Raw genomic sequence first — 10,798 nt, 5'->3', positions numbered from 1 at the left:
AAATGTACATGTTTGCTGAAATATTACCTGTGCAAAATTAAATGAGTATCTTGGTGTGCATATTGGCTTAATGGTGCATGATTACAGAATGGCCTATTTTCTCACTTTAAGCTAAAGGGAAAAAGTTGCATCAAAAGAAAACACATTTGGAGCTCATTCACATTTATTTACAATATAAGCAAAGTATCTGCACAAATCATCTCAAAAACAAATTAAGCTTTGTCTTAATATTATGTAAGAATTTACTCATTCAGGTCTTTTGTAGATTTTCTCCTTGTTGCCTTCCTTCATGGCAGCATATCTGGCCACAGTGAAAAGGTAGTCACTCAATCTGAAAAAGTTTGAAATGAGAAATTAGATGTGTAGTCAAGATATAATTTTATTTATTTTATCCCCCCCCCCAATTAAATGGTCTGCACTTATATAGTGCTTTTCTACCTACTGGTACTCAAAATGCTCTACACTGTTTTTCCTACACCCATTCACACACCGCTGCTACACAGGGGGCCAACGCTCACCGGGAGCAATGAAGTTGGGGTTCAGTGTCAAGGACACTTCAACCAGGGACTGGAGGAGCCAGGGATCAAACCAACAACAATTGCTGGACGACCGCTCTACCACCTGCACCACAGTCGCCCATGTACTGTACACTGACCTGTTCAAAAACTTGGCAACGTTTGGATCTGCCTCCCCTGAGCGCACAATTGGGGCAACACTAAAAGAACAAGGAGCTGTTAGAACTAATTGTATGACTGAAATCAGGCAAATTTTATAATTTTGTCATTAAAGATATTGTTACATCCACTCAGACATTCGAGTTCTAGGTGTGAATGAGTGTTAGAATGTAATGAAACAAACCTGCGCTCTGCTCTCCGACAGACTGTACGAGCTAAGTGCAAAGCTGCACTGCTCTTCCCTCCGGACTATAAAAGAGAAAGCTGTTAGTGCACCAAGTTAACATAGACTGTCATAGAAAATCCATGAACACCCCTGCAGAAATGGACTTACAGGTAAAATAAAGTTCGTCAGTGGAGGCAGTTCCTTTGTGAAATTATCAATCCAGCTTTCCAGATCTGCAATTGGCTGGGCAGTAAAGTTTGTTCGTTCTTTCAAAATAAGGAACAGAAAAATTTAATATTTCAGGACACGACAAAATAATTATACTGTAGCACGTGCATACCTATGTGACTTTCTCTCGCAGATGATCGAGGGGTGGCAATATTTGAGCCCACATCTTGTAAAATGCACTGTATCTGTAATGAAAAGAGCAAAACACAGTAAGGACTTATATTTCTGGCTATCATGAAAATATCAGCATTGAGGGAATTTCACAAATGTATAAAAATCAAACCTTGTCTAACTGATATGTGAATATGTGACCTTTGTCGAGGCAAAGTTCTCTAGCCAGGCTGTAAGGTATTGTTCAACATCGTCAATTCAATGATGCAGATTATATAACAAGTTTTAAAATGTACTGTGACAATAGCTGAATTTATACCCTATAGCTGATGACAGCTCATCTGTATTTCCTAAGGCTTCAAAAATATGGTCTTCCTTTGGCCGCCTTTCTCCTGTGAATGTGCTTGAGAAACCTTTTATGGGGTACAGCAAGAATCAAGTCAAGTTTGATAAGACATGTCTACTGTCAAAGCAAGGTAACGTAGTTTTTGCAGTAAAGATGAAAACAACCTTTGTCTCCAGTTTTGGTATATATTTTGGGTACCCTGTTGTCTCCATCTGTGGCATAACTGTTAGGGAAAAGGAAGATGTCAAAATAAACGAGGGGTTATTTTTTCACTTTTTACACCTTTGATGTACACCAATCTAATTTTCTTTCAGCTGTTCCCTTTCAGCACCAGTACACTTCTCCTTCACTCCTCGGGCATCCTCTCACTCTGCAAGATCTTGTTAAACAAACTAGTCAGAAATTCTACTGCCACCTCTCCTAGACACGTCTATACCTCCACAGGTATTTCATCAGGACCAACTTCCTTTTCACTCTCCATCCTCTTCAACGCCCTCCTCACTTCACTCTAACTAAACTGGGATTAGCAACCCTTCTTCGACCAACAGTAGCCCAATTTCCACCGGCACCACGTAAGTCAACACTACCGGTGGTGGTCGTTGTTAACCCGGGCTGCGACCGACCCGGAATGCAATTCAGATTCGGTGTGGAAATCATGGTTCGCATGTGTTTTACGTGGGATGCCCTTCTTGACGCAACCCTCTGCATTTATCCAGACTTGGAACTGGCAGAAGAAGAAATTGTGGATTGTGGCCCCCTGTGGTTGCATTCTTTGGTGTACACCAATGTTAACACATAACTGCATAATAAATGTGATCCTACCCCACTTCTCTTACTCTTTGTGCTCCAGCACAATAATGTTAATGTGTAAAATTACTACTTTTTTGTCTTAATTTAGCCTCGTGAAGCAGCTATCTAGACAGCACTGCGTCCATAGTTAACGTTAACGTTAAAATGAATGGCATAAACAGAAGCTCGGCACTTTACACAAAGACATTTAAAAAGGTTATAAATTAACTACTACCTTCTGTCTGTGCACAGTGTTAGCCTGGTCCGATTACTGCGCATGATCCTACCTGCCCTTACAAAACAGAGAAGGTGGGCACACTTGATACCAAACGAAGCCATATTGACGCCAATGGCTGACTGTTGAAGGTAAACAATGATATTTATCTTTTGTCCCTCCGCGGCGTCTGTAGCTCATGGGCGTTTAGTTTTCATCACATGATTGGTCAACTCACCGGATAGTAGGATAGACCTGGACGCTGATTGGACAGACGAATATCTGTTCCGTTTTGTTGCGGTTGTGATTGGTTACTGGAAACCAAACCCATGTCTCCTCCTGCTGGCCAGTTTTGTTTAACATAGTTAATGATGATACGTTCACTCTGTTCTGACAGCTTCAGCACAGTCTGTAAGCATATAAAGCTTTTGGTAAACTTTTGAAATTCGTCGAGCGTTTCTTAAAAGCGCTCGGGTGTCGGGCGGAGCTGGCGATTGCATGTTGCTGCTTCAGAGGATTAACTTTACCTAAACGTTTCTAAGCTAGCTAATAATAACACTGTCAGTGACAAGCTGAAGTTGAAGTAATTGTGCGCCCCAGGTCTGGATTCTTTTTTACGCTAGAAACTGTTACAGAATTACAAGTCATGGACTACATCATGTCTACTCCGGGGAAAGCGATCCTCCATGGAGAGCACGCAGTCGTGCATGGAAAGGTAACCTGATGGAGAGAGAGTACAGCTAACAGGAATGCTAATGATTTTATGTCAGTCAGTATTTCAACAGAGACAATAATTTTTTTTTTCAACAGAGACAATAATATGATACTGAATGCAAGCCTCTAGACTTTAATGCACATTTGATTGCTAATAGCTTATCTCATACACATTGATTTTAGATTTGCAAGTATTCCTTGATAACATACACCAGATGCAGGCTAAATCTGTACAACTGTCATTCTCCAGTAAATATTTATCTTTGTTGCTGCTCAAACACAGGTTGCTCTTGCTGTCAGTTTGAACCTGAGAACATATTTACGATTGAAAGCCACCACTACTGGGAAAGTTTGCATCAACCTACCAAATATTGACACATTCTTCTGTTGGGACCTGTCAGAACTAAAGCAGTTTATTTCTTCTTCCCACGGTGAGACATTATGTAGCAAATATACATATACACACACACACACACACACACACACACACACACACATATATATATATATATATATATATATATATATATGTGTGTGTGTGTGTGTGTGTGTATATATATATATATGTATGTGTGTGTGTGTGTGTGTGTGTATATATATATATATATATATATATATGTGTGTGTGTGTGTATGTATATATATATATATATATATGTATATATGTATCTTTTCTTATACATCTACAAATCAAATATATGCAATATTATTTTAGTATTTTCTCATAATTGCTGTGTCTGGAAACACATGTTTACAGGTAATAAGGAGGAGGTCACACGCCTGAATCATCAACTTGTGAACAGATTGCGTGAATTTATTGGTGTAACAAATGGAAACCTGGATACTTCCACCATGGCCACTTTAGCCTTCCTCTACATCTACCTTTCACTGTTTGGATCAGGGTGAGAGAAAACTACAGTTTTAGCATTTTGTAATTTTATTATTGCAGATAGTTGTCTCAGATGGCTATAAAAAATTGCTTGACACAAAAAGAAAACCAGGGCCAAAAAATAGCATTAATTTGCAGAGATGTGGGCACAGACCTTCACGTATTGCTCGGTCTGAACTACTTTTGGCAGCAAACAATTATAGTTAAGAAATGCAAATGAAGACATCTTGACGTGCTCCACTGAAGGGCAAGAAAAGCAAAAGCATCTACAAATTGTATGAAAGATTTTGAGGTCAGAAAAGATGTTTGTTAAATGTAGCATTGTTGCTGTATATTGGGAGATATGCACTTATGCCATGGCCACTCCATAGCTTTTCCTCCTGTGTCATTTGATGAGGTGATGAGTAGGGGGCCCTCACCACATTACTGACTGCCGTCTGCTGGGTTGCTGTATTCTTAGATGTTTATTGACAGAAGCTGAATTGTATTACTGTTAGTACTTAATGTTATTTGGAAAGTAGTGAATTCATGATTTTTAAAAATTGGTTATTAGGTCGTACAAGTGTAAAATGTAAAATTTTAAATAAGCCTGCTGCTAAAACACTCATTGACTGAAGTTGGCGCAGTTGTTAAACTTGCATGAGAAACCAATGACTTTGCATATATAATTGTTTTTGTGCCTTTAGGTTGCACATGTGAAATGTAAAACTAGTCTCAGAATGTAAAAATATCTTTACCTTGTTTACTACATATTAGACCTGAATTAGTTTGTTTCACTTATTTAATAATATTTATTAAGAGTGACATCAGGTACTGAATACCGTTGTGGCTTATTAGATTATTACATGTTTTTCATTGCACAGGGAGCAATGCTGGATATGTCAGCGTTGAAATGAAAAGAAATGCCACGTCAAAGCAACGTTTGTGTCTTTACATTTTCCAGCAATTTAAAAATGTATTAGTGGCAAAAAGGTAGATGTCTTCAGGAAAAAAATCCCTACACTTTGAAAGGAAGATAGTAAAGAGATATAGACATGGCTCCAGCAGCTGTGAAGAGGGAAGATGCTCAACAACATTAAAGCTGCAGGTTGTCAGGAGGTTTAATCGGCGCTGACACGGTGCTGGCGTGTCTTAGAGAGGTGATGGGTTCTGACAGAATGGCCACTAATGAGAGTCTGGCACTGGGCCACAGTGCAGCCTTTAACAAGTCTGGATGTGTTTTTCCCTCGAGAGAAGAGCTGGACAATTAGTTTAGAGTATTCTCCTGCCTGCCCAAAAGCAGTTTCCTTGACAGACATTGACAGCAATGTCAAGCAAGTTTCTGTTGCATCTGATAGCGCATAGATTGCTATACATTACACACTCCTTATAGTTATGTGTTCTGCAAATGCCCCATTTCATCTAATACATAATTTACTTGATTTTGTTTTGTACAAATAGAGCTAATAGACGATTGTCAATCACGAATGAGGAAATGAAATCAACTAATTTCCTAATACTAATGTCGACAGGCTGTGCACTTTGTTTCTCATTTTGGAGGTGCAGTTACAAATTTCTATAACTGGTGCAGTAAATGCTTTCACATACTAATTTATTATCCATTTATACACGCTAATGTTTATTTTCTCAGAGAGCTGCCCAGCTTGATGGTATCGGTTTGGTCAGAGCTGCCAACTGGAGCAGGACTGGGGTCAAGTGCGGCATACACTGTGTGTTTAGCTGCAGCTCTTCTCTGTGCAAGTGGAGCCATACCCAGTCCTCTCAAAGAGTGGGATCACATTGCCAGGTAAAAAAAACAAAACACATTTCATTGAGGTCTCCATCTAAGGACTTGTTGTGTAGCAAAGAATGTAGACTGCATGCACTGTTGTGCATACTCAAATTTGTTAGACCTGATGGACATGCACTTAAAACTAACAAGTAACAAGACACAAGTCTTTGTACTTATCCTTTTATTTTTATGTCGATAAGGGGATGCACACTTTTTAGTATTAACATTTAAACAATGGGCGTGGCTGTAGCTCAGTTGGTAAGGCCACGGACCACAGGGTTAGTGGTTCGATCCCCGGTCCCAGCTATATGAAGAAGTTTCTCTGGGCAAGACATTGAACCCCCAACAGCCTATTCCCCTCCCCAGCTGCGCAGTGTCGGTCCAAGCCCGGTAGAAATTGGGGAGTGTTGCGTCAGGAAGGGCATCCAAATCAACATGTGGACAATGATCCGCCATGATGACCCTGAACTCTCGGGATAAGCCAAAATGACAAATATTAATACTATTAATTCCCAGAGCTTCTTTGGTTTGAAATTTAAAATTAAACACTTTGAATTCCAGAATTATTTTCAAGCTAAACATTGATGCATGGGTGTGGGTCTTCATGGTAATGTAAACAACTGTGCAGTACATTATAATTGAAAATATTTGGCTCCAGCTCAATAAACACTATGCTTAAGAATCTTAATGTTTCTGATGACTGTGTCAGCTATTGTGTTTATTTGCACTGTGTTGTGCTACAAATTGTGTGATCTTAAATAAAATCCTTTTGTTTAATTGTACCCCCCATTAACCAGTTATTGGTAAGATGATTACGAGGTAAATTGAAGTGGATAGCAGGTCAGGGAGAGTCTGTCGGACTTTCCATTTCTTCCTTTCATTGTAAAATAACTGCAGGTGGTGTCAGGAGGACTTGGAGCTGATCAACAGCTGGGCTTTCCAAGGGGAAATAATCATTCACGGTAATCCTTCAGGAGTAGACAACGCTGTTGGAACATGGGGTGAGGCCTGATATTATCTGGCATTCGACACAGTACATATGGTGATGTACCTCCCTTTGTCTCTGTGGACACACAGCACACATTAATAGAATCATCAGAGTATTGTACCATCACTGTTCATTATAATCTGATGATTATCTATTTAATGATGTCGATTTCCCCTTTTGTAGGTGGCATGCTGAGATTCTTGGCTGGGAAGATAATACCACTGAGCAGGTAATGACACTGCTTAACAATTTTAATTTGATCAAATTAAAATAAAAAAAAAGTACTGAATGAATTGATAGGGGCGGCTGTAGCTCAGTTGGTAAAGCTGACCCATGGCGTCACCCAGGGACTACAGTGTCAATGGTTTGATCCCCGGTCCCGGCTATATGTCGAAGTGTCTCTGGGCCAGACGCTGAACCCCTGACAGCCCATTTCTATCCCCAGCTGTGCAGTGCCGGTCCAAGCCTGGTAGAAATTGGGGAGGGTTGCTTCAAGAAGGCCATCCGGGATAAGCCGAAAGGACAAAAAAATACTGATAACATATATTTTTTTGCTTTTAGATACAATTTCAAACACTGTCTGGGTAAAATTGATGCGTCAGAACAATATCTCAATAATACATGTGTATGAACTTTTTAATCTGTCTGCTTTACTTCCAGAGTGCCGCTATTAAGAATCCTCCTCACTAATACCAAAATACCACGTAGCACAAAGGTACTTGTTGCCCGAGTGAAGGACAAAATTAACAAGGTACTAAATGGTTTCTTCCTCCCTCGTGTGTTACTTGCTGACACTGTAATTAATATAATAGGTGGTGCTTTTGCATGGCAGATACTCCAGAGCTGGCGTTGAGTGCCTTCATGAAATATTGAAATTAAACTCTTAGCCAGCACCCCTGTGTGCTGTTGCCTTGGTGACACAAGCAGGTGTGCAGATTTCTGCCTCAGACATAGATAGGCCTGGATGGTGTTGTGGCATTGTTGTGATCAGGCAGGAGCACCACCAAAGTCAAAACTGCCACTTTGCAATTTGTTCTTGTACGCAGCTTATCTGTCATGAAACAGTTAGGATTTTTAAGTCGACACTCATACGCACTGCTCCTGCTATAATGTCCTAGATGTTTATTTATTTGTTTGTTTTTCTTTCCTCCTCCCGTAGTTTCCCTCTATCATGACGCCTGTGCTTGAATCAGTTGATGCCATTTCCTGCACTTGTGAGAAAGTCCTCTCAGAAATGACCTGTGAGCCTATCACAGGAGAGCACTACAATATTCTAGAGGTATAAAATATTAATAGATAAACCAAACCACATTACATCATAAAAATGTTGTTCAGATAGAACAACAGAGTTTGTTAAAATAATGAAATATGTTTTGTTAAAATATATAGTATGTGTCCAAATTTATATGCATGGAACAGTTCTCTTCTTTGAGCAACAGGTCTTACCTACATCTCTGTCATGTTAAGGAACTTATTGATATTAACCAGCATCACCTGAACGTGATGGGGGTGGGACACCCTGCCCTGGACACACTGTGCAGGGTTACATTAGCCAGAGGGCTGCATAGCAAGTTGACTGGTGCTGGAGGAGGAGGCTGTGGAATCACACTTCTAAGACCAGGTACTGTTAGCTGCATGTTCTATTAATTATGTTGTTAAAGTGTATTTATTATGTTTGGATAAAAGATGAAGTCAAAGGCCTTTGTCTTTTGAAGCAGTATATTTGATCTGCTGTTGTAAGTTTAACTTATGCATATAGTGGAAATGAATCCCTCATTTTGTTAAGGCTGTACTAAATCCTACAGTGAATTAGTGTAACAGTGGTTTCAATTTGATGAGGGGAAGTTTGATGACCCAAACTGTCAGAAGCCTACTGACAACAGATGTTGTGTTTTCCTCAAACACTCCCTCATTCTTCCCCTCTGAAACAATTTGAATGGCAGAAAATGATGAGAAGGCTGCACAAGAAGGCCCCTTTGGTGTGCAGCTACGACTGTGTCATTGGTTAAAAGGTAACTTTGTATCATCCTACCTTTGACAAAACAAACAAGCAAAGAACCCGTAAGTCTGTGTTTATGCCTGTAACATACTGAATTTTAATAAGTTTAAAATTCTCCAAATAGATTTTCAAATGCTCTTTATTTGTTTTCTTTACAAGTGATTTCCTCTATGTGAAATACAGCAATTTTCAAGCTGCTCCAGTGTTAGTATCTTTGTATTTTTAAGCTTAACTTTTTAAGGTAATGTAGCAGGCGCTAAGCTAAGTTGTTTTATTATTGCTTTAAATGCTGCTCTTGCATCTGAAATACTAATCCAGAAACCGTTCATCGACACAAACACTAAAAACAAATGTGTTTTGATAGCGATAGAACACTATTGAGCCCTTTTGGAGTTTTAAACCATTTTTCCTGCAAAAAAGTGAGCAAGGGAGAAATATCAAAACCTCAACATGCACAGCAGCAATTCAATTGTAAAACGTTAACTGAATTAAACTGCATTAAACTTTGTAACTGCAGCTGACCTGGACACTTTTTTTTTTTTTTGTAGAAACCAACTCCTTAATTATCCAGAGTACAGTACAGGACTTGCGAGACTGTGGCTTTGACTGCTGGGAAACGAGTATTGGTGGGCCAGGTGTCCAGCAACACACTCCTGTGTCTGTTAAGAAGGAAGTTCTGGAGATTTTAAACCAGTATTGATGCCCACCTGTGGCTGTGGCAGGACAACAGTACAGACGGGCTGTTTGCTGTTTGCAAAAAACCTGAGGTATACAGAACTAATAACACAGGCCATGTGGACAAAGGGACATTTAACAACAAGTAGAGTTGGACAGAGCTTCCTGGTTTGTTAAATATTTTAAACAACTATATTAAATAATTTTCCTGACTTGAAAACCAATATAAAATATATAAAGTTTTGAAACTAACAATAAGTCAACTGTATTTTGTCCTTAAAGCATCTCATTGAATGGGTGATTGTCGGATGTGAGTGCAAATTAGTGTACCGAGTATCTTGTTCACTAGATGGCATCAGAGTTGCACAAATGCTTTTTATGAAATTGCATTTACTGTAGAGGCTCAAATAAAAATGATTAACGTAAGCAAAGCACATACAGAATAAATTTATAGTTTATTCATAATGTTTAAAGTAGTAAGGGCTAAGCAAAATAAATAATAAAGTAATAGATTGACTACTTACCGATGACATTGACAGTGATCATTCTGTAGGATTTATTTTACGGAGAATGATAATGGAGAAAAACTCTGAGTTCATTAACAAACCCAGTGACTGCTACTTTTTTTTTACTATTATTAATAGTTATACAAAGGTTTATAAAATGTGCTTTAATGGTTCTTTTCTCATAATCAGTTTGAGTGAGGGTTTCTCTGAGCCCCGAACAGCCAGTGATATTGTCACAAATTTATTTTGAGGACTGTCATATTTTTGTCAAACCTCACGCGTTTATTATCATTATAAAAACAGCTGCCTGCCGCTTCAAACATACTGTAACTTCAGCATTGTACTGCATGTCGCTTTATTGCTTTTAAATTTCTCTTTACCTTCAATGCATATGTTGAAATGTAAAGTTTTAAACCTAATTAAGTATCTTTCTAAGAGTATCTTAAATATCTGGAATAATTAGATGACTGTTGATGTTATAATTTCAGTTCGTTAAAGTTATACTGGCTGTGTTGTTTTGCTAGTAAAGGAAGGGGAGAGGGGGACAGCAGGAGTGTGTGGCCTTCCCGGAGCCTCTGGATTAGCGCCACTATAATGTGAATCAACAACAACCAGCATCCTTCTGTGAGTCACATATTTATGCTGACATATATGCACAGGCACACCAGCTTTCCCAAATTCTCCTCCACCTAATCGCTCATCCTCCTAAGCATTACAAAATATTCTGCA

At 39.0% G+C, this 10,798-nt stretch overlaps 2 protein-coding genes across 4 annotated transcripts in view; one reads left to right on the top strand and one right to left on the bottom strand.

Moving 5' to 3' along the window:
* Nucleotides 1-195: 195 nt before the first annotated feature.
* On the bottom strand, nt 196-2,709 carry mmab (metabolism of cobalamin associated B). Its single transcript, XM_067520933.1, has 9 exons — nt 2,550-2,709; nt 1,690-1,748; nt 1,499-1,592; nt 1,352-1,409; nt 1,181-1,253; nt 1,009-1,106; nt 859-923; nt 656-715; nt 196-331 (listed from the first exon to the last, which is right to left on the bottom strand). The coding sequence occupies exons 1-9, from the start codon at nt 2,651-2,653 to the stop codon at nt 247-249; spliced, it is 696 nt and encodes a 231-aa protein (XP_067377034.1). The 5' UTR covers nt 2,654-2,709; the 3' UTR covers nt 196-246.
* Nucleotides 2,710-2,869: 160 nt separating this feature from the next.
* mvk (mevalonate kinase) overlaps nt 2,870-10,798 on the top strand; it is a 29,464-nt gene continuing 21,535 nt past the window's right edge. Inside the window, exons 1-12 of one of the 3 annotated variants that reach the window (XR_010915584.1) lie at nt 2,870-3,243; nt 3,526-3,673; nt 3,999-4,143; nt 5,761-5,916; nt 6,799-6,902; nt 7,073-7,118; nt 7,550-7,640; nt 8,049-8,168; nt 8,357-8,510; nt 8,833-8,901; nt 9,437-9,655; nt 10,594-10,693. Coding sequence is in view for 2 of the 3 variants with exons in the window: in XM_067521718.1 (XP_067377819.1) it covers nt 3,175-3,243; nt 3,526-3,673; nt 3,999-4,143; nt 5,761-5,916; nt 6,799-6,902; nt 7,073-7,118; nt 7,550-7,640; nt 8,049-8,168; nt 8,357-8,510; nt 8,833-8,901; nt 9,437-9,588 (1,254 nt within the window). In the remaining variant the exon portion in view is untranslated. The other 2 variants (XM_067521718.1, XM_067521720.1) reach the window with 2 other exon arrangements.

Source organism: Channa argus, chromosome 11, assembly GCF_033026475.1.
Source record: "Channa argus isolate prfri chromosome 11, Channa argus male v1.0, whole genome shotgun sequence".
Taxonomy (NCBI): domain Eukaryota; kingdom Metazoa; phylum Chordata; class Actinopteri; order Anabantiformes; family Channidae; genus Channa; species Channa argus.
This window is presented reverse-complemented; position numbering and strand designations above follow the sequence as displayed.

Excerpts from the sequence above, each read along its gene's own strand:
- mmab (XM_067520933.1), bottom strand. The coding sequence starts at position 2,653 with ATGGCTTCGTTTGGTATCAAGTGTGCCCACCTTCTCTGTTTTGTAAGG. Across the intron at positions 1,749-2,549 it reads ACACTGTGCACAGACAGAAG|TTATGCCACAGATGGAGACA; the intron begins GTAGTAGTTAAT and ends TTTCCCTAACAG. Across the intron at positions 332-655 it reads GTTGCCAAGTTTTTGAACAG|ATTGAGTGACTACCTTTTCA; the intron begins GTCAGTGTACAG and ends AAACTTTTTCAG.